This window comes from Brachionichthys hirsutus, chromosome 11, assembly GCF_040956055.1.
Source record: "Brachionichthys hirsutus isolate HB-005 chromosome 11, CSIRO-AGI_Bhir_v1, whole genome shotgun sequence".
NCBI lineage: Eukaryota > Metazoa > Chordata > Actinopteri > Lophiiformes > Brachionichthyidae > Brachionichthys > Brachionichthys hirsutus.
Window position 1 is genome coordinate 11905203 of NC_090907.1, and position 24050 is coordinate 11929252.

Consider the following 24050-nt stretch of genomic DNA (forward strand, 5'->3'; position numbering starts at 1 on the left):
AAACAGCAGTCCCTTTATAAACTGGCGTCAATGACGTCATCAAAAATGAGACGGAGGGTCTGGTTGATCGTCGACTTCGTGACGTCATCAGAAATGAGCCGAGTTAATCGTTGACTTCGCGAAACATGAGAATATTTATTTTTTGCACTTTTTCTCTGAGTGACAGATTTATACAAAATGATCAAATATTGCAATCAATGTAATATTTCTTAATTTATCTAGCTTTAGAATGAATATTTGCATGAATTATTATTTTGTGCAGTAGAACAGAATTATTTGTGACATGTTTTCATTTTGAGGTTTAAATCGAATGCAAGTTAGTTAAATAAACAAAATAATAGTAACAACAACACCTTCCATAAATTGCATTTAGACCACATTGGGTTCTCATCTCATTTTCACTGACAGCCAGCAGAGGGCAGCGGCAGACCGGTCTCGTTAGAAACATGGTCACGCCTGCGTCACCTGCAGTCTAGATATGTGCGCGTATTTAGAGGTTCTAGTGTGGTTCAGTTTTTTGGGTTTTCCTGCATGAGTTCCCTCCTGGTTCTCCGTATTCCTTCCATCACTGAATATATTGTAACGGTTCGTGTTACGCTACAATATGCAATTTCGACTGACTTTCTTTTTGTCCCATGAGGGGTCTCCACTGCAAATCAACGTTCTCCACTTCACCCTGTCCTTTGCATCGTCCTCCCCAACACCAGACACTCTCATGTCCTCCCTCACTACGTCCATGTATCTTCTCCTGGGTCGTCCTCTAGCCCTGTTCCCTGGCAGCTTCTACCGATATAGTCCCTGTCTCTCCTCTGGACATGTCCAAACCATCAAAGTCTGGTCTCTCTGACCTTGTCTCCAAAACGTCCAACCTTCACTGTCCCTCTTATTGTCTCATTTCTAATCCTGTCCAACCTGGTCACTCCCAAGGACAACCTCAGCATCTTCATCTCCTCCACTTCTAGCTCCGCCTCCTGTCTCTAAGCCGTCCATCATGGCTGTCCTCACCACTGTCTCGAAGCCGTCCATCATGGCTGTCCTCACCACTGTCTTGTAGACCTTTCCCTTCGTCCTCGCTGACTCTCTCCTATCACAGAGCACACCTGATACTTTCCTCCACCCGTCCCAGCCTGCACAGGATTATTTTACGAACAGAATCCTCACACAAACACTCATTTGCGGGGGGAAAAAAATCAAAAGTTCTTATTCGAGTGAGCGTATTTGTTTTTTAACCAAAACACAATTAAAAAAAACAATTGAACAAGTGAATGTGAAAACATTTAAATTGTTCTTTACAAAATTAAAATGTGTACACATTTAGTTTTGGAGAAAAGTTGACAGTACAAACACAGATAAGCTGTTTAAATGTTTAATTCCCGACTATACTTTACTTTCTTTGATCTGAACTTTTAAATAACCTGACCAAATAGTCTCCGCTGTTCTACATTTGTAACGTACGCCAAAGAAAGTCTCGGAAATGCAGACCTCCATGTCTCACAACTTGCCGACACATTACAAAATCGAGCACAATATTTACAGTCTCGAGCAAACATTTCAGTGTAATTCTGTTTGTCACAGTTTAGATTTCAGAATGGCTCAGCTTCTATTTGAAATGTCTAAGTTTCCATTTGATAAAAAGCCCTTGTCCGAAGTGGCTCTGCTGGCCATCGTTTCGTTTCGTGTCTTCGTTTCAGCACGGATGATGTTGAGGGAGCTGCACCTCCTCCATCCTCCAGGTAAACGCTCTTCTCAGCACTCCCTGTCCGTTATTTGCCGTACTGCGCCCCTTTCCCACGTCTTAGCCAGTCCCTCCAGAGGGACGGGCTTCTGTCCTGATTCGCCTCTGAACTCCAGGTGGAGGAGGAGGACGGGTGTTGTGTCCAGGTGGCGGAGGCCGTCCTGCTTTGCCGGCGGAGAAAAGCCATCCTGTTGGGCGTCGACTTCTTTGGAGGGAGTTCAGACTGCTGCTGGGTCCTGAGCTGCTGGTTGATGATGATCTGGATGTCATCCTGCGTAAACGGCGGCGAGGAAGCGAAAAACAAGCAAAAAGTATGAAGAGCAAGTCGTCAGCCTGGCGTCTCGCATGCAGCAACAGGAACGCTGCGTCTATAGCGCCTTTCAAAGCCAGATTCATGACTTAAAGGTAAAACGAATTTGTCTGATCGGACACAGCGTGACCTTCATCCAACTGTTTCCTATTTTCATATGAAAACAAGGAGCTGCTTTAGACGCTGCCGTTGATGCCAGCTTCTATGTGAATGTGTATAAGAAAACCAAAGGGGCGTGTCAGTGGAACGGCTTTGATTTATTTCAGCATCATAGATGATTATAACTCAATCCCAAAAAAATAGTTTGATTTCAAATGTAATTCACTAAAATCAATACTTCTATGGGAAATGAATCAGAGGTTAGATTTTAAAGGTCCCATATTAAACCCGTTCTCCACAAGTTAATGCAGTTCCCAAACACTGTCCCAGTCTTTGATCAAAATATCAAACAGATGCTGCAGGACAGCGTCCCTCATTTCTGTCTCAAACCGCTCCGCCAGAAACGCTCTAAACCCGGAAGCAAAAGTACGTTCAGAGCGAGCAACGCGCATACACGCTACCATGGTAACCGTGAGGGACGTTTTTAGCACACAATAAAAATATTTTGCCAATTTTCACCGGAACATTACCATGAAAAATAAACTTTATCCACTCTGCTCTTCTTCATCGACTCATGCAGGAGACAGAGGGAGAGCGTCGATGTGCGGTGCGCGATCAAGGGAAGAGTGTCTCTACACACACACACACACACACACACACACACGGCGTGATGACGGCAATAATCTCTGGACGGAATAAAAATGCTTTGAATCATCCATCCATCATCAAGCCGCTTTTCCAGGGTCGGGCCTCGGGGGCAGCAGCCTAAGAGGAGCGGAGCTACTCCGCGCTCTGAGGCTGTCTCAGACTGTCTCCCTACGGAGGAAGCTCATTTCGGCCGCTTGTACCCGCGACCTTGTTCTTTCCGTCTCGTGACCACAGGTGAGCTTTTACGTCCATCGGATGCATGTGATCTATTACATAAGTCAATCCACACGAGGACGCTGGCAGACGGCTCAGCTCGGCATCACGGCCAATCAGCAGAAGGACTCGTTTACGTCTCATCAGACCGCCGTGGCTGAACGATGCATCCGTTCCTCTTCCTCATTTAGGACATCGCCGTGAGGAACATACTCAAACATCACGCTGCAGAAAGGAGCCTCACCTGCCAGGCTTCCAGCTCCTGCGACAGCTCCAGTTTACGTTGGATGGCTTCCAATAGCTGGTTGTTCAGGGACATCATCTCATTTCTGCTTCGCACCAACTCACCCTCCATCAGGTTTTTCCTACCATTGTTCAGCAAAAATAAAATAAAAAAATGTTTTCAGTTACATCACAGGCATTAAAACGGTCATTCCTGGAGAGGCGAGGCGTGGCGTTCTGAAAGCAAGGCGGCGAGGGATCGCGGCTCTGTCGGTGTGAACGTGGAACACTCGGATCGATCCAACAGTCATTTAGCAGCACTTGGAGGATATTTGGAACACAAATCTGCACAGTTGTTCTACATCAATGTGAAGAATCGCTGGTTTTGTGAATCAAATGCAAAAACCTCTGATGTGTCGTGTGTTTCTTTTTTAAAGAGCTTCTCACTTGGCGAAGGCTTCATCTCTGTCTCTGATTGCTCGCTGGAGGGCTTCATCCCGCTCCTCGCTGCTCTCCAGCTTGCGTCTCAAATCGGCATTTTCCTGCTGCAATTTGACTTTCTGTGGGTGGAAGACATAAATATTTACATCTTAGTACCATTCGACCCCCCCACCTTAAGTTTGTGATTGGAACATGGTAATAAAATGTCAATTTTGAAATGAGTATTTGAGGATATTTGGACATTCATTTGGACATTTGGACATACATTCATAGCGAGCACGCGCGCATGCACGCTACCATGGTAACCGTGAGGGACGTTTTTAGCACACAATAAAACCTCTTTGCCAATTTTCACCGGAAAACATTACCACAAAAAGTAAACTTTATCCACTCTGCTCTTCTTCGACTCATGCAAGAGACAGAGGGAGAGCTGGAAGTGCAAAGCGTGATCAAGGGAAGAGTGCCTCTACACACACACACACACACACACACGGCGCGGTGATCCGCAAATAAACTCAGGACGGAATAAAAATGCTTTGAATCATGCATCCATCTCCAAACCGCTTATCTGGGGTCGGGTCGCGGGGGCAGCAGCCTAAGAGGAAATCAAAGCAATTCTCCAACTTATTTGATTAAAGTCATTTTGCAATGATTTTTAAAACCAATTTAAAATCATTTATAGAACAAATATAAACGGTATAAATGATCTAAATATATAACATATGATGGCTGAGAGTGACAGCAGCACATCCGCTCTGAATCAGCCGGCTTCAGACGGGCAACGGGCCTCTCCAGATGCGGCTCTTCCCCTGGCAGGCGCGCTAGCTCGTTGCTACGCTACCTGACCTCTCGGCTCCTCGTGCTGCACTCAGATTCCCACACCGATCACCCATCCCGTTAACAAAACCTCGACCCGAGCTCCCGGGACAGAGACGGGAACAAAGGGATCAGGTGTCTGCATTTCACAGAGGCTTCCACAGTTCCTTTGGCCCATTTGCCCCGGCGCTCTGGGGATGGGCGGGAGTATTTAGTTACAGTGATAAATGCCTGCCACTGACTCCAATAGGACACACACACACACACACACACACGAGACACACACCTGGGCAATTGTAGGGGTTCATTTGACGCAAATAGCTGCGCATCATCAAGCACGCCGGCTATCGATGACACATCCGCGCCGGAGACAATGCTGCACAGATTCCCGCCCGCCTCCTCTGCATATTTCGGTGACGGCCGCTCACCTGAGGGCCGGATGGCTGTGCCAGGGTTCGGGCTACACCCTTCAGCTGATGCAGCATTGCCTGCAGGCCGTCCTGTTGGTCCGCAACCCCCGTCCTCGCTGAGCTGCTCAGCTCCCGGGTCAGGGGGAGCAGCAACTGGAGGATGCAGCCCACTTCTCGCTTCATCTACGTAAAACAGGTAGAGAGGAGGCAAATTCGTTTTTAGGCTCATCTCACAGCGTGATTGGTTTAGCTCCGGGGGGGGGGACACGCTTCAGAGTCACATTTTGAATTACATCATCATCTATTATCTCATTCCCTTCACTTCCCTGTTCCAAATATAACACAAGGCGAGGTCACGACGGCTGGAATATATCTTCAGGGTTCATCTTCAAATACCATAAATGTAACTCATTCCATAATACATGACAGAGGCGTACAAATATACTGAAAGCTGGGAAACAAAGACGCTGCCCCTGCGGTGCGGCCTTGACGAACAGGAAACGCAAGGAGCGACTCACGAGAGCAGCTCCACGCCGGAGCATCCTGTCGGAACGAAACAATAACGATAGAAACCTGGAGCGTGACGATTCTCTTTACGGTTTCTTCTCCATGACAATCAGCACGTTGCTATCTTCCTCCACGGCGTGTCCTCACATCGGGTCGCCGGTGAGGAGAACATGCACAACGTGTCCGGCCGGCGTGTCCCTCTCAGAAAGGCACCGTTAGCTCGTGTTTCCTTTAAACGCAACGCCTGGCTGATCGTTCTCCGGTGCCAATCCTGCGTTATCTCACTGTGCATGTCTTTGCCTCGCTGGCCAGTCGTCACCGGAAAACAATTACCCCTAAACGCATCTGTGTCTGAAAAATGCCATTCGACTGTGAAGGGGGGGGGGGGCGTGATTAGACTCTGGTTACAATACTGCTGCTTTTAGAACGCTGTCGTCGGACTCCACGTCGGTTGTGCTGTTTCGGTACCTCTTCTTGACCGGCCCCCAGCTCGGCCTTCTCCAGGCTATCCTCCAGCTCAGACAGCAAAGAGGCCCCCCCGCAGCTCCGGGTTTCCTGCAGAGACAACTCTTCCTGCAGCTCTTCCACCTGGTGCTGCAGGTCCCGCGAGCGACTCCTCGCGGCCTCCACCTCCATCCTCGCCTCGGCGAGCTGGAGACACAGGGAGACGCATTATTAGGCATTATTAATCCTCTTGTGGGGTTGGGGGGGGGGGGGCAGCTGGAGGCTATCCCTGCTGCTATCAGGTCCACCCTAGAGTAGACAGACTGCCTTTTCATCACAGGATCACAAACAGCCATTCGTATTCAATAAGATCAATCAGAAAGGATTTCATGTGGGGGTATATGTGCTGTAAAAAAAAAAAAAGGCTCTGATGAGACACTTGAGTTGAAAACATCCAGAATGAGAGGCATCCTGACGTGCCACATTCCAGCCGCCGGTCCCCCCCCCATGAAACTAAAAGGTGCATGAGTGGAATCCAGAATGGCTACGAGTGACGGTGATGAGCGGGAAGGCGACCGGAACCCAGGTCGCCAGGCCGGCAGCAGTAAAACCCTCGTTACGGAAGCCATTCTGTGTTGCCAGGTATTTGACATGTTTTTTTTTTCGACACACCTGCTGGCTGTGCTGCTGGCCGAGTCCATCACGCAGAGCAAGGCGTGCGTTCAAAGCCGCTACGTTGCTCCTAAGCTCCCCGTTTTCTCGACGCACATTCTCCAGCTGCTCATCCTGCAGCCGTTTCGTCCGTTTAAGATGCAGCACCTGAAAGACAAGCAACAATATTCTTCTCTCTCACATCATTATCAGCTTTGTTTGGGTATTTGTGTTGGGAAGCTTTTATTAATTAACTAGCATTCTGCCTCTTACGACTCTGAGAGGACTAATAATTATCCCAAGGAGTTCTGCGATGCTAAATATAAATTCTGTCATCATAAAAAGACGTAAACATTTTTTTGTTTTTGTTAATGTGCGTTGCATTTGCAATGGCCTCCGAATATATTTCGCTTCTTCTGTTACCCGTTTTTCAGTGTTGCAGTATAATATCTCATTCCGTGTTGCACATTCTTTATGAATTGGAACTGAACACAGGCGAGGAAGTTAACCCGCTGTTGCTATTTATTTTTTTTGCACGCTTGTTACCTGCTCCCTCGTGGCACTGATCAGCTCCTCAACCTGCTGCTTATTGTGTCCTCCTTTTTGCTGGGGCTCCTGTTTCAGAGCCTGCAGCTCAGTGGACATGGCTTTCCCCACCTCCATCGCCTACACACACACAGAAAATACACATCAGAAAGAACACAGGCGAGATTCAGAATGAGATCATCAGTTTATTCTAAGGGCGTTGTGAAATACTCTTCGGGTGTAATTTGTGATCAGCCTTTTCTCTTAACCCCTCATTTAAAAAAAAGTACCCAGTAGAATTTTTGACCTCTTGGAGCCATAAAGAGCAGAGATTTATTTATACATTTCAAGATTACTTTATTTGTACCCGTGGGTCGATATTTTTTTTGTTTGTTTGTTTGTTTGCAGAAAGCTTGATAGCATTCAGAAAAACACACAATGAACCAAAAAGGTATTTGATCAAGCATCAGGACAATAAAGTGCTCAGTCCACCATACACCAATGCACTAGCATCTTTTGTTGGGTTACATGAATCATCCGTCCATCTTCAAACCGCTCTTCCAGCAGTCTGAGAGGGGCGGAGCTAACTCCGTGCTCTGAGGTAGCGTCTCGCACCGGAGGGATGCACACGCACGCATGTGCACATTTGCCCCTCCTGACATCAGAAGGGGTGTGATTTCTCCCAGACGTGTTTCAGGAGGTGATTACAGACCGACCCAAACTACGAAGGATTGACTGGATGGTTTATTTAGATCTTTTGGGTTTGATAAGGACCCAAAATCACCATAATAGTGTAGAAACATGGGAAATGTACGTTTTTCTTAATATGTCCCTTTTAAAGCTTAACTCTCAAACAAATAATGATTTTGAAAATAAGAACTCAAAACTCGTGGCTCTTTTGTGCTCTCCTGTGCTCATTCTGAGGCTCAATCCTGCCCCCCATCTCAGCAGTTCGGCAGGCCCCTGTCAGGTCCTATCACGAGCACATAATACGAGATGAAAGCCCGGCCTCTGTGGCAGATGGGCGAGGGGGGGGGAATCTTGGTCTGTGACATCATCGTGCCACGTTAGACAACAGTGAGGCAGAAGGTCAACCCTAAACTTTGTGTTGGGGAAGCAGAGCAGCTTGTGTGTGCGTGTTCAAAGGAGTGTGCAGCGGAAGTGAGGCAGGCGCGGGGGGCGAAAAGGAGTGGGAAGTGTGTGTGTGTGTGTGTGTGAGAGACAAGAGTAAAGCAGGCTCTGATGGACAGTAACAAAGCCGAGCATGCAGACACACAACAATCGGTCCGGCGTGTTTTCCTCTGAGCGGCATCATTACCGCCAAATAATCGACACCATGGGCCCCCTCCACAAAGGAGGCAGCGTCCCACTGAGAATCCCCAAAAACAGGAGTGGAAGCTGGACGCCCCATTTGGAGGCGACACAAAGCTGACCCCCCCCCCCCCCCCCAGCCTCAAGCCACCACCAGTCCAGACATTGAGGTATCTAACAGCTGGCTACCCAAGCCACAGCCAAAGCCCTCAGGGAACCCAGAGAAAAGATGCCCCCCCCCCCCCCGGGGGGGGGGATGGTGGGATGTTTGGGTACGAGGGGCAACAAATGAAAGATTGATATCTCTCCCCTGTCGATATTGTCTTTCTCTTTCTGTATGGGAGTTAGTGATGCTGTTAGAGGGTGCAAAGGTCAATTCAGACCCCCCCCCCCCCCCCCCCCCACTCCTTTACTATAACGGAAATCTACAGCGAGGGATTTGTCACAGAAATTCAAATAATGCTCTGCGAAATGGAGGGAAACAGAAAACGGGAAAATCCTCATCAAATAGTTTTAAGCAGGTAAATAATACGTCGGATCAAACGTCTGGACTCCTTTCAGATGAGGAAATTACATTTAAACGTTAGGAGAGAGAGAGAGAGAGAGAAATGGGTCTTGGTTGAACTTGGGTTCCGTCATATTTTGAGAGCGATCAGGATATCCCTCCGGATACAAAACAAAACCAAAAGAACAATCGGGATTTTCCCATTTACTACTTCATGGAGGCTTCAAATCCGCATTCAATTTACTCACATGCAAATTTACTCGGTAAGGGGAAAGAAATTCAACGTCGCTGCCCGACGGCGGCGTCGACGTAAACGAGAGTCAGGACTGCTAAAAGGTTCAATGAAATTAAACTTGACACTGATCCTAAACCAGCCTCCATTCAGTCTGGAATTTATCATCCGTTAAATGTGTTTATGCCGATTTCTAAACTGATGTGGAAACTTTTCTTACACAAGAGTCAAACTAAACGAGCAAAAAAATGTCTTAATGTCTTTTTTTCTTCATGTCAGTGCCCACACCCTGCAGGCTCTTCAGAGATTTAACTCTTTGAGCGCCGTCCACGTCTAAAGACGGTTGAACCCAAACATTCACCGCCAACCCTGACATTGAAATCCGCCTCCCTTTCAACGGCCAATAAGTCCAAAACGAAAAATGACAGTAACACACTTTCTCTTCCTGTTGAAAGAAGAGACTTTAATCTATACATATATATATATGTATATATACTAAGCAGATAGAGAGGATTAGACTGGAAGTGTTCTGTATTGTGCCTCATTTGCTGAAATAATCACCTTTGTAAACGTAAACAGAAAACCAAACGATGACATCACTCTCCACTTCCTGTGACGAGTGACATCACTTGCTCTCCTGCGACTGGCTGATCCGTCAGCGCCGAGCCGCGTGATAATCCGGCCCACGTGAACATTGTTTTTAAACGCAGCCATTTCCTGCAAAGCACCAGGACGGAGAATCACAGTCAGCCTTTCCGCTCAGGTTGGGGGGGCGTGTCCTGCCGTCGCTGTTGATCACGATGGAATCTTCCTCTTCATCAGGTTGCCCCCCCCCCCGGATTCCTGTAATGCTCTGCTTGCACTCTCGCAATGGAAGACATATATCTCGCCCCCTCATGATTAGAAGAAGTCTCAGAATCCTCAAAGGACAAGAAGTCATTTCTGCTTCCCACAGCAGGGACGATACACAGACGTGTGTACGTTTACTGGTTTCAGAACTACTGGCATGCCTCCGGGCCCGGCTTCAAGTATTATATGATGATTTTCTACTGTGGCTCAGACAAATCAAGACGCCTAAAGACGTCATCTTTAGGTGACACCGCAAAAATCCCGTCTCACTGAAGCCCAGTCAGGACACGGAACAATTCCCTGTTCCAGTCACAACGGAGGGAGTGCCGGTACAAACACACGGCGTACGACAAGTACTACAGGCGTACGACAAGTACTACAGGCGTACTACAAGTACTACAGGCGTACTCACCGCGGCTGGCAGAGAGGCGATCCTGCCCCTCTCTACGTCAGACATGGAGCTTCTTCACACTCTTTCGCCATCACGTTTTGCTCTCTGAGTCTTTTACAACCACACATCGTCCACGGTCTGATGTCCGGCAGGAGAAACGAAAAGCCCCCCCCCCCGCTTCCTTCTCCTGAACCAGCCCAAACAATCTAAATGGACCTTTTCCTGGACTCCTTCCTAGAGAGTCAGCGATCCCTTCAGCCGGGCCCACAGACAGAGTTCCTTATTACGTTGGACCTTGACTCGGGGGGGGGGCATTGTCTGGATTCGCTTATAACTTCGAATCCATTCTGAGCCAACACAGAGGTAGCGTTACTCGTGAGTAGCGAAACGTGTCACCGCCGCCGTGCTTAGTGAAACATTTCCGATCAAACCGGCTGAACTGATAAGAGGCCGTAGAATGATGTCACCGCTTTGACTTTCCTACGAGACACGCCGTCCTGAACAGTCTGATAGCGGGTTTGAGTCAGCTGTTAACACTTATATGCTCTTATGCCATGCAAGCACTTCTTTTTTTATATAATGATAGTAGGCGGCCCTCACAGCAAGGAGGTCGCGGGTTCGAATCCGACTTGTGGCCTTTCTGTGAGGAGTCTGCATGTTCTCCCCGTGTCTGCGTGGGTTCTCTCCGGGTTCTCCGGCTTCTCAACACCTGCAGCCTAGGCTGATTGGTGACGCTAAATTACCCGTAGGTGTGAGTGTGTGTGTGTGTGTGGCTGATTGTCTGTCTCTGTGTTGCCCTGCAATGAACTGGCGACTTGTCCAGGGTGTACTCCGCCTCTCGCCCATTGACTGCTGGGATTGGCTCCAGCTTGGCCCGCGACCCGATAAGCGGTTGGAAAATGAATGAATGAATGAATATAATGATAATTGATTGACAGCTATGAAACGATGCAGCCGCATTGGGTAGTGCGGTTAGCAGGAGCTAACGTAGCATTGCCAGTTTCTCCCTTGAGCCGGTCTCAAGGCTGGATAAATGCAGATTTGGCTGCTTCAGGAATGGCAACCGGCGTAAAAATGTGCCAAATTGAGCGTGTAAATCACCATAAATAAGAGCGACATAAGGGACCGGCCGTGGGTCAAAGACAGAGATGAAGAAGAGGAGGAAGACGGGCGCTGGTGTTGGGGAGGACAACGCAAGGGACAGGGTGAAGTGGAGAAAGTTGATTGGCTGTGGCGACCCGTCATGGGACAAGAAGAAAGTCCAGTAGTAGCAGATTGATGGCTATGAAATGTCATAAAAAGGGTTTTTAAAAATGACAGAAACTCATAAAAGAATTCCGCAACATTTCCCTCCTTCTGTCCTGAATCTAGAATCAGGCCTCGACTTTAACGTTCCACACAGTCTGTCCCACGCCAGCTCTGATTGTCTGCCTGGAGACAACAACTCGCAGCGCTGTAGGACATGCGATGCAGACATTCATCCATTCATCCGTTCATCCATCCATGCGTTGGGACTCACCGTGCTGAGCTGCTCCCGGAGTCTCTGGGTAAACTCGCTGTGCTCCAGCTGGGTTCGCCGCTTGTCCCTCTCTGCCTCGCCGAGGGCCCGGGTGAGTCGCTCCACCCGGGCCCTCAGGTCCCTCGCGTCCCTCTCCAGGTCCCCCGCCTGGCTCTCCCACTTTGACTGGCAACCCTCCAGCTTCAGCCGCAGCTCATGCCTGCCCTGCTCCAGCTCCTGCGCAGGGGGGGGCGAACAGACTCGGGTCAACCCCGACCCGGCATTAACGAGACCCAAATGGCAGCATGACTTCACAATAATTGGTTTGAGGGACAAGCATCACGCCTGAGACTATCGATGAGGATCGTCACTAAATAACCAGGCGCGTTTACATGGACACATTTAATCGGATTAAAAGCCTGATCGGAATAAAAATGCTTCATGTACACACACAAATCGGATTAGTCTGACCCGATCAAGATCAATCCGATCAAGATTCTATCCCGATCGAGAGGGGGTGGTTTATACCGATTGATGTATCAGGGCGCATGAAAACACCGTCCTTACTGCGCATGTCTGTGACGTCAGCTAAACGCGCTTCTGTTATTCCTGGAAACTAGCTGAAGAAGAGCGAGCGAAAGACAGAACTGGTCAATATCTGAGACAAACATGTTGCCAGATATATTAAAGGAGGAAAGTAACAGAGAAAACGGGGAAAACGCACGAAATAACGCTGACGTTTCAAGCAGAAAGGGGCGGAGCCATGTTTTGTTTACAACGGAAATCGCTACGACTTCTTCTTCTACTATTTCCGGTATATTTGGTATAAATTGCGCATGTCAAAACATTTTTCTCCGATCGAAAGTGTGATGCATGAACACGCAACTCCTAGTCGGATCAATATTTTTAGAATTTTTAGAGCATCCGATCATAATTTTACTCCGAACTCTGATCGGATTAAATAAATGTTGTCCGCGTAGAAGTGAACTGCACAGATTCTGCAGCAACAGGTTGCCATGCTGGGTTCACAGCGAAGGGAAGGACGGGCGTGTTGTTCATGTTGCTTTCCCACCGCGTTCACGTGAATTTAATTCATTATGTGAAGAATCAATAACCAATAATCACACATCAGCGCCGCATCGTCACATTTATGAATGAGAAACTCTTGACACATACTTTGTCTCTCCTTTTAATCTTACTGCGTCTCGTCTCTGATTACATTTTCTATAAATCATTTATAATAATTAAATAGGTAATGCGTCTTTGAACGCATCTTTTGGGCGCTGCGTTGCGTTCAAAGCCCGGCTTTTTGCCTTACCTCCAGCTTGTCTGCGTAATGTTCGCGGAGCTCCGCGCTCTGATCTATCAGCTGACGGTTCTCCAGGAGCAGCGCATTTCCCAACTGGGCTGCCAGAAGAACCTCTTCCTGCTTTTGTTTCAGAGCAGCCAGAAGTCCGCCGGGGGGGTCCCGATCACCAGCTGCAGTTTCCTCTGCTGCGTGGCCGAAGTAGAAATCCTCCACCAGCTCCATGTCGTCGGACTTGAAGCTCCAGGCGTCCAGTCGATCCATAACCGAGAGCCGATTCAAGTACCCGAAACAAGTATTACGCGTGTGTGTGCGCGTACGGAGCTGTCCGTTAATAGACGCAGCGCTCTCCGACAGCAGCAGCTCATCGTCTCCAGGGGGGGTGGGGGTGGGGGGGGGGGTTCCCTTCAGTCACCTGAGCGACTGTTACCATGACGCCACCGCCAATAACCTCACCTGGAAATCAGAGTGGCCGCAAAACACGGAACGGCCCGTTTGATCTTCGTCTCACTAAATATCAAAAATAAAGTTAGAGGTTTCATCCTTTGTTCTCTTCAAGGGTAGACAGAGGAGCTAAAGAAATGATTTAAAAAATAGAAGGCAGTCATTTTGACTGCTTTCAAAATTTAACGTCATAACTTGGTTTAAACAAAAGAACCTATGTACCAATAGATCCTGACTTTTCCTAAATGTGTGTATATATTATTAGAACATTGTTTTATCATTACCTCGAACGACCATAGCAGTCAGATTGACTGCATGCTTTTTACAGGACGTGTCAGAATGTCACTCTTTGTTATGGAGGCTTTAGCCTCGCTTCAGAGCCTTGGTGAGGAAGACTCTGATGGAGGAGCAGGTTCAGAGAGTCATGTCTCTTGGTGTTTGGAAGAAGCTTTAATTAGCTCTGAGTGATTCAGGAATCATTTTAGAGATGCCCCCGAGCAAAAAAAAGACAAATGGAAACATCGAATTCCACAATTTTCAGGGTGAGGACTACATGAGGACTCATTATCATCATTATTATCAGGCTATATTTGTGTAATGTAAGCCTGTGCTAGTTTCATGTGATATTGTGAGTTTCTTAGCCTTTATTTAGGTATTGCAGGGGGCCTCCAAATAATTTACAAAAACAAAACAGCATAATTTTCAGCTTTTTGGTGCACATTTCTGCACTACAGAGGAGATGAAATGTGAAACTCTAACAGTCTATCAACGCAAACCAAGGCAAATATCCCCATTCTAAGCACTGTCCACACAGCCGGAGACCGTTATACTACAGCAGAACCAAGCTTGATCAAATGGCGAGGAAATACTCAGTGAAAGCACCACGAAGACGGCCATTAGCGGCGTTTTATAATAGTCTTGACCTGGCTGCCGCAAATGCTTCGATCCCGTTCAAGAAATGCACCAATGAGATGATGTCATGAAGGAACTTCATAACGCAACTCGCAAATGAACTTCGCTCCGGACACATGACAGAAAAAGCCCCGAGAGCCCCGGCTGGAGCAGCAGAAGCTGGAGAAGAGGAGTCAGAGCCAAGAGCGAAGAAACTGTAAGGAAAAGGGACACTTGTGTCAAATGTCACAAGGTGGTGCGTGTGAGCTGCACATGGGGGGGGGCAGGTTACCTGTGTTCACTGTGAGTGTTTGTGATCCATAGGCAAAGCAAATTGGCATCGCAACAGCAGAGTGTCTTCAGCTGGCTGGCCCCGCCCCCTCACAGCATTTTAGAATGTTCATAATAGTTAATAATTAGCATTGTTAAAGGTCAAATGATGACACAAACCTGTTGTAAATGTTCATAATAGTTAATAATTATCAATGTTAAGGTCAAATGACGACACAAACCTCTTCTGAAAGCAGGATGCATTTGTATTTATTTCAATTGATGCAGTTGGAGTTGGCGTGCGTCATTGCAGAGACGTTATGTTGTGTGAATTAAATAAATAAAACGCTCGATCATTATAGTTTTCATTCAGTGTCCTGATGTTTTTTACCTATTCCACCTATTTTTTCTTAGATCGTGATAACAGTAATCCAGATTATATACAAATAATGTCCAAGCAGTCAAAATGACTGCTATGGTCATAGTAGTTGCAGAATTCTGGTAGACCGAGTGTTAAAGGTCCTGCACAACATTGGCTCATATTCGTGTTGATTGAACCTTAATTAGTCCCTTTATGTTCATCTTTCCATTGCATGCAAAACTAATAGGGAACTAATCATCTTTTTTTTAGAGGAAATCGGGTTGAAATGATCAAAGATGGCATTTATAAGATAGAAAGAGAGAAAAGATAAGATATGATCAATAGCAAGGCGCTCACGTGTAACACTCGGGAGAGAGAAGAAAAATGAAGACTTACAGCCAAGAGAAAAATAAATGTCCTGATCTCTTGCCCCATCCAGGGCGTACGCTCGGTTCCAGGCACCGAAGCTAAGAGGCCGGTGAAGCGAGGAGCAAATCTCCACTATCCCTCCCGCAGGACCCAAGGACCAACACTAGAGGGCCGGTTGGATGGACGTCACCCAGCGATCAGCCATCTCTAAGACTAGGAGGCCAACCTGGATGCGAGATGCAGGGGTCGAGGTCGGAAACCTAAGACACCTGAGGAGCTTTCGGCTCGTCCCGGGAGGGGTCGCCACAATCAGTATTTGTGAGGTGCTTGTCGTGGACCATTCAAAGAGGCAAGGACAAAGGTGTTCAAAAGGTTGAGACTGTTCTCATTTAATAAATTACTCAATTGATGCAGAATAACAATAAATTAAAGACACATAACATGTACAATGTAGGGGACAAAAAAGGGAGACCCTACCAGGGCTCATATTTCCCGTGAAAAGCAGCTGAAGACCCTGCAGGTTAAATTATGATTCCCTAAAAGTGCTGCATTTAAAATAACTCAACTGAATACTCTCTGTGTGTGTGTGTGTGTGTGGGGGGGGGGGGATTTTACACACAAACTAAGAATCCTGTACAGGAGGAAACACCGGCGCACATTGTCCAGACTGCAGAAAGACACCATAAATCCTGTTAATCTATTCAACACATAGAACATGTTTCTATGTGTAGAAGTTACATTAATTTAGGGCGTATTGTTTAGTGCCCAAATAAGTATTAAGTGTGACTCCAAGCAAATGAAAGCGCATGTTCAGAACTGGTCCTATAATAGAGTGTGAAGTAATACAATATAAATGTTTTATAGACACATTCAGAAGGATGAAAGACAGTCAAATGACCATCATGCAAAAAGATTACAGAAAATATATAAAGATGTAGTTTTTCTTAATATTGCACACACCCCTGCTATATATATGGAATATACTCATCATTAACCTGCATACAGACACAAGTAAACTGATATATGAAGCCTTTTCCATGCATCAACTCGTATTTCTCCAACTAAGAATAATCCAGTAACAAAAATAACACACAGGACGTCTTTGAGCCTGAAACACACGTGGAGCAGTGGATATCATTGGCAAAGAAGAAATACTTTTACTATGCACCATTCCTGTACATATTCTAGTGACGCGTGATTAATAATTATTCCGTTTTCTTGCCAGATATCATGGATTTATTCTACAAACATGACAATGACGTCATCAAGGCTGCGCGTCTTTGATGGCGTTTTATTTTGGAGGGCATGTCCGGAAGTTAGCCAGCAAGCTAAGCTCGTGAACATTATCCACCGTGCCCCCCCCCCCCCCGTCCGCCACGTCAGGCTTCTTCCGAACAGCGGACTGAACTAACTGTACTTTGTTCCGGAATAAACTTGACGTCTGTGACGGGGGGGGGAAGAGTCAAGAGTGGAGCAGCGAAGAACCCGGCGGGGCAGAGCGACTTCCGCGCCGAGCTTCAGCGGCTCCGTCCCGAAGCTACCTCCGCGTTTTAGTCGGCGTCGCGTCTCGCTGCGTTTCCCCGCTCCCGTTGAAGCTAAGCCGGGGCAGTTCTCGGAGCCACCCGATACGGGACCGGGCTCGGAGTTCCGCGTCAGCGGTCTGCGCTGCTGCTACGCCGCGGGGCTAACTTCACACGTTGCACGGCGGCCGGGCCACGACGCTCCTCGGGAACAGCAAATCGGGTAGGAGGGAGAGAAGATTTCTGTTTTTGGCTGTTTTGGCTTCCAAACTCACAAAACATAAAACCAGAATGAACACAAACACTTTTGTCCCCGAGAGGAAAAAAGAAAAGCGAAAGTCTCTGATCACGTCAACTTACGTTTGATCGGGGTTCTAAAATTGTTATTGAGCATAGATCAATGCTGCTTGAGTAATCCTTGAACATACTGTTTACATCAGGGGCCCCCAAACGTTTTCCTGTGGGGGCCACATAACGCTTCTCTTCTCTTCTCTGATGGAGGGCCGGGGTCAGTTTGTACAGGAACAGTGTGACGATGGCAGGGGGGCCCTAAACATTGGTGGGGGATCAATAATGGTATTCGGTGCATTTAAGAGGGGCCATTAATCAATCTTTTGTTTCCTGAAAATAATATTGATAGTGAAGAATATATTAATATTCTAAAGAAAAGCATTCTTCCTTTCATTTGGGACAATTTTAATGATGATCACACGACCAGAAAGTTAATGTTCCATTGACTTTTCTTCTGTGACGAACCCGGAAAGGGTTATTTAGTTATTATTTATTTTATTAATAGTGTTATTTATTTCCAGACTCTTTTTTTCTGTGAAGAAAGGGTTATTTGGTGTCTGTCTGGAACACAATAAATGTTTAGGCCCCCCTGCCATCGTCACACTGTTCCTGTACAAACTGACCCCGGCCCCCCATCAGAGAAGGGAAGAGTTATGTGGCCCCCACAGGAAAACGTTTGGGGACCCCTGATGTCGAGACACCCAGATCGTATTCTCACCTGTCCTCTAGGTCTATTCTTCTTCTTCCTGCTTTCCTGTATTGTTTTGATTGTTGCCTCTATCAACAACTGTTTGTGTTTTTTTTTTTTACAAAACAAATGTTAACATATCTTTTTTTTTTTTTTTATCACCGTTGTCATGGTCCCTTCCTAACGTACGAGGGGAATCTTGTTTGATAGAACTTAATTTGCTGGCATTGGGGTTCTTGGATTAGCTGAATAGCTAAACGTGCGATTCCTCCAGGATCACGCAGCCTGACATTCTGGTCTCGTTTGTGTTTCTGCCAGGTTCCAGTGAGCAGAGTGAAGACGGAGAGCAGAAAGTGGTGGAGACATCATGAGGCAGCTCAAAGGGAAAGCCAAAAAGGAAACTTCCAAGGACAAGAAGGAGCGTAAGCACGCCATGCAGGAAGCCCGGCAGCAGGTGGCCACCGTCGTGCTGCCGACGCTGGCTGCCGTGGTGCTGCTCATCATCGTCTTCGTCTACGTGGCCACCAGGCCCGACGCCGTCGAGTAGATGGTCATGTTGACCGACAAATGGCGAAACCAAAGGACGATCCCCTTTCATGCGACGCCATCGGTCTCAAACGGACGCCACCTTCAACGTGCGTCTTCGTTAAGCTACGGAAAGGGGAAGTCAAACGTGCCTTCAGATGAACGACGACCGTCCGTTTAATCCTCCCTCACCCGGAGTCATGTCGTCTCTTGCATACCAAAGGATGCAGATTGTCAAAGTCGTGAGATGTTGATTGATGCATATTTACTCAGTGCTTTTCTATTGATCTTTAGTCGATGCAATCAGACGTGCGCCGCTCTCTGGACAGTTCGCACGCCCACGTGCATCAGCGATATCTATGGGAAAGTGTTCTGGAAAAACCGGAAGGATTGGGTTTCATCCCGTCCTGTGAGAGCGCCTGGAAGCAATACTAAAGTATCTTAAGTATATACAAATATGAAAGCTTTCTTGTTTCCGTTAAGTTATTGACCTTTTGAGTCACTCATCGGTGCCTTTGTTCATTAGCGGACTGTATGTCAGTTAAATAAATGATTTTTGTATTTTTAAAAATCTTTGGGACTGGTGGTGTTATTGCTTCATGCACCTAAATCTGTATTTCTTTGCATGACATTACCAGCAGACACGTAACTCGACGTAAAACAGGTTATGGCGTACGATCTAAACTCACTGAGCTTCGGTCGCGTTAAGGAATCTCATTCTGCTTTTATTTGCTCCACAATAAATTCTATATTCGGCGTAGATTAGTGGTTTTACCTGTGACGATGTTTGGAGTTACTGTATTTAGAAGAATCTTAAATCCTGTTAATATTTATTTTTTTACCACACAAACAATCAAACAATCTCTCATTTTCTCCAGCAGTGTTGCTGTTGAGTCCCTGAAGATGCAACAGCTGCAGTCAGAAGCATCAAAGTTAATGACTTTTAATATCAGTTTAGTATTCAGCCAGTCACGATCGATTAAATGCGCTGACACTTCACTGCGCCTTCCAATCAGATTACACTGAGTGGAGCGGGTGACCGGACCAAGATGGCGGCCCCATGGCGGTGGGAATAGATAGTGACATCCGGAAGTGGACATTGATTGGCTGTCATTGCATTTGGGCTTGTTTTTCACAAACTGATAGGCTCCCATTGTAGTTGGGAGGGACTAGAAATGTTGGTATCGATCCGATACCAAGTAAATACAGGGCTAGTATCGTCCCGATCCTTGAATAATTTAGTGATTTTTGATTGGGGTGGGGTTCAATAAGTTTTACTTCTCCCCACTCCATTTTGAGCATCATATAGGCCTAATTGTTTGTCTATTATGGGCTGTACGGCTTTTCTTCTTCTTTATAATCTATTTTATTTGTTTTTCTTTGGCCACAAATCTGCTCGAAATAAATAAATATTTATTGCTTTGAGTTAGTTGATTATGATTAATCGTGGCTGTCGACCTTTCCCTTCATCCTCGATGACACTTTCCTATCACAGAGCACACCTGATACTTTCCTCCACCCGTTCCAGGCTTCATGCAGGTAAAACAGCACGAATATTTTAGGCAATACATTTTTTTTATTAACCAACTACAACAAGAGAGACAAAATTAACCGTATAAAAAGAATAAAACAATTATTCAATGACCACAATTGTTTCATTATAAAGTCACGAGTGTGAAATAACAAAGAAAGCGTGCATTGTAACAAAAATATAAATATAACAATGTCAACAGCACAACAAAAAACACATTCTATTGCACGATATTGTGAAGAATAGTCAGTAGTGCAAATAAAGTTTAAACTATAATTGGCTCTCGGCTTACAAAGCCCTGCTAGGAAGAATCCCCTGAGGTATGGAAGCCCAAAAGATTCATAATTAAACAAATAAATACCATTTTGATAAATAACAGACAACTATATAATATGTAAAATAAGGTAATATTATTATGAAATATCTATTTACTCTTCTTTAATATCTAATTATTATGTTATTATAATTAAATATTTCATAATGATTATTTTAATGACGTTAAACTTTTTCAAATAATGACTTTTTATTTATTTTCCAAGCTTTTATACCATAAAAAACTTTTGTTTTACAAAGTCAATTTTTATTTCATAACGCCCTTTTCCACGATGGCCTTTTTATTTCATAATGTCGTTTTTCAGCAGAACAAATGGGTAGGCAAATAACACAACATAAAACGCAACACAAATGTTACCAAAAACCAAATTAGTAACCAAAGTGCTGCCAGATCTACGCCCAGAGTACGTCCTGTTGATCAGCAGACCCCTCAAGACTCCTCAAGCCAACATCACAGCAGCAGTAGGTGAAAACCATCGAAATATGTCCTCTCTGACCTTGTCTCCAAAACGTCTGACCTTCACTGTCCCTCTTATTGTCTCATTTTTAATCCTGTCCAACCTGGTCACTCCCAAGGAGAACCTCAGCATCTTCATTTCCTCCACTTCTAGCTCCGCCTCCTGTCTTTTCCTCAGAGACACTGTCTCTAAGCCGTCCATCATGGCTGTCCTCACCACTGTCTCTAAGCCGTCCATCATGGCTGTCCTCACCACTGTCTCTAAGCCGTCCATCACGGCTGTCCTCACCACTGTCTTGTAGACCTGTCCCTTCGTCCTATCACAGAGCACACCTGATACTTTCCTCCCCCCGTTCCAGCCTGCCTGCAGACGATTCTTCACCTCCTTTCCACATTCTCTCCATCTCTCTGCACTGTTGACCCGAGGTACCTGAAGTCCTCCACCTTCTTTACGTCTATTCCTTGTAACCTCACTGTCCCCCCGGGGACCTTCTCATTTACATACATTTTATCACAAAATGCAAATAGCCACTCAAATTGAAAATGCAAGCAAATATGGGTAAAAGGCAAATATTAACCATATTTCCTGTCTCTAGTATTTTTAATTCAGTTAAAGTCAACAGCTGTTTATACGTATATATTTTTGTAGTGAATACTATTTGCAGTTTCCTTTTTTTATAACTATTATCACTGTTAACTGTGTCCATGCTGCTGCACTTTTACCATACATTTTAGTCATTATTTTGAAATACTTACTGAATTTGAGTATCCCAGTTATGTTGCATAAATTGCATGAATTGAGTAATTTAATATTGGTTTTATTTTTAATTTTATTCGTATTGTTAAATGTCGATGATTTATGTACGAAGGACTTTCAACGGAAACAAGACCGCAAGGGCTTTTTAGAAAATGCTCCTCTTAGACCGGATGTTTGACGTTATTTGTACTGTAATACATGTTACTGTGTGACTGTACTTGTACTCTAACATTCTATCTAATAAATATATTCATCATCATCATCATCAACGGAAACAAGACCGCAAGGGCTTTTTAGAAAATGCTCCTCTTAGACAGGATGTATGACTGTATTTGTACTGTAATACATTCTACTGTTTGACTGTACTTGTACTGTAATACATGCTACTGTGTGACTGTACTTGTACTCTAACTAAGAAATATATTCATCATCATCATCAGTCATTATTTCAATACATTTCTAGATTGAATTATTGAGAATACTTGATCACATTTGCGGAAATTAGGCACCAATTTTAATAAATGGTTCACTTGTCTGCTGATGAGAGTCTTTATAGGCCTGATCGTAGTTCACGCATGCGCTTCTCAAAAATTGACAAATACCCTACTTAGTTGCGGAAGTAAGGAAATCTTATTTCAAAATAAAACAATAAAAGAAACCTCAAAACTAAAAACCTAGTTGCTTGAGAAGAAGAACTAATAAAGTACTACGTGTGGATTTTACTGTGAATCAGAATATTTGAACTTTTATTGTAATTTTTAGAAGCTGCAATGTAAAAAAAAAAAACTAATCCTGAACGTATACACGGGGTATGATACAAAAATACCACATAAACCTTGACATAAATATTTAATGTCGAGTTTTCTTTTTTTGAAAATTAAATGTTTTCCTTATTTCTGTTGCGCATTTTATATTCATTATTTCGTCAACAGCGGTTACTTTGAAGTCCAGACCAGGATGTGGTCTCCTCCACTCCGGAAACTTAACCCTGGTCTCAAACACCTCTCATAAATTTCTCTGAAAAAGACTTCCGGTGGTGTGTCATGGCGGTGGCATGGTGAATTCTACAGAAAGCGAACAATACTCGCCCCGCTCGTGCTTTCCCATCGACTCGGGACAGGTTTTCATGCATAAATAAGGCCGTCCGTTCGATCCGCACACCTTGGATTCACCAGCGGAGCGTTGCGGCGTCCCCCCCGCCCGGCCATGGCGGCGCACAAACCAGTGGAATGGGTCCAGGCCGTGATTACTAGATTTGATGAGCAGGTAAGATGGGCTGATCCGGTGGAGGCGTGTACGCGAGCTTTGGGGGGGGGCTTCCTGCCGGTCTTCTTTCATCCTTTAGGCCTCCTTTGACACGCAGGAGAGTTGTGTCTTCCTGCAGTAGGAGCCTGTCCTCGGCTCAATGTGTCCCGGCTGGGTGTTCGTCGGCACTTACCAATTAGCAGGGAGCCCGTGTTCGCCTCGGACCCGGGCTCGGACTATTCCCCCGTAAAAGAAGCTGCCGGGATGGGGGGACGGGGGGGGGGGGACGTTTGCTGCTGCTGGTCGGCGTCTATGTTGCTAATTGAATTCCCTCTGCTTGCGGTTTCCTTTGGTGCCTGCTAAGCTAGCTAACATTAGCAGGCCCCGCTACCTAATGTAAACAACTAAGGTGTGACTGGGTCAACGCTCCGCGTTTCTACGAGCAGACGAAGCCCGTAACGTGAGGAGAGCCCCCCCGCCGTGTTAGAACCTCTGTCGGGGTTCTCCTCTAGATAGGACCGGTGGGAACAGATAGTGGAGCTGCAGCTTTTCCTGAATGAACTTGCACTTCCGCTGGCATTAGCTTTATATAGCAGCATTAGCATTTCTAGTTTTATTCATCCTGTTTTTGTCTGCTCCATCGCTTCCCTATCCATCTCCTTGTTTTTGACTCTCCTCCTACCTGTCATTCTCTCTGTCTGTCTGTCTGTCTCTCTCAACCCAGCCGGCCATCCACCGTGAGCCTCGGTCCTGTCCAAGGTTTCTGCCTGTTAAAGGCCTCCGTTGCCAAAGTGCTTGCTCTTGTGGAACAAGTTGGGTTCTGTCTTTCCCTGATAATCCTGTAAAGTGGCATGAGATGACTTCCTGTTGTGATCTGGCGCTATATAAATAAAACTGAATTGAATTGAGATTGAATTGAATGTTACGAGTACCCCCCCCCCCCCCCCCATGCTTGTTTTCTGGTCAACTGTGATTTATCGGAACCATCTGCTAAATCTGTAACAAGCGAAGGTTTTGTGCATCTGCGATGAGCAACATTGCAGTCAGGAAACGCAGTACCCACGAAGACTTGCCGATCACTTCGTTTAAGCGTGTGCGTGTGGGGGGGGGGGGGGTTCCAGATTTTCAAACCAACAGTGAAACGGGGGGGGGGGTCGTGTTCTTTGCCAGTCGTCACGGTCAATTTTTTCAAAATGCAAAATTAACAGTCGGTGGTGTTCAATTCTCCGTGCCGGGGGAACACGTGCTGCCGTTT

At 46.0% G+C, this 24050-nt stretch overlaps 2 protein-coding genes across 2 annotated transcripts in view; one reads left to right on the plus strand and one right to left on the minus strand.

Moving 5' to 3' along the window:
- Positions 1–1226: 1226 nt before the first annotated feature.
- On the minus strand, positions 1227–13377 carry si:ch211-235m3.5 (BICD family-like cargo adapter 1). The gene is given in 9 exon segments (XM_068745604.1): positions 1227–2006; positions 3250–3370; positions 3675–3787; positions 4913–5077; positions 5870–6052; positions 6518–6664; positions 7043–7162; positions 11829–12044; positions 13090–13377. Coding segments are annotated over 9 exon segments (1596 nt in total). The 3' UTR covers positions 1227–1763.
- A 9238-nt stretch (positions 13378–22615) lies between these two features.
- The window catches only part of nf1a (neurofibromin 1a), a 48301-nt gene continuing 46866 nt past the window's right edge, over positions 22616–24050 (plus strand). Inside the window, exon 1 of the mRNA XM_068745307.1 lies at positions 22616–22816. Coding sequence (XP_068601408.1) covers positions 22757–22816 — 60 coding nt within the window. The 5' untranslated portion in view covers positions 22616–22756. The remainder of the gene's footprint in view (positions 22817–24050) is intronic.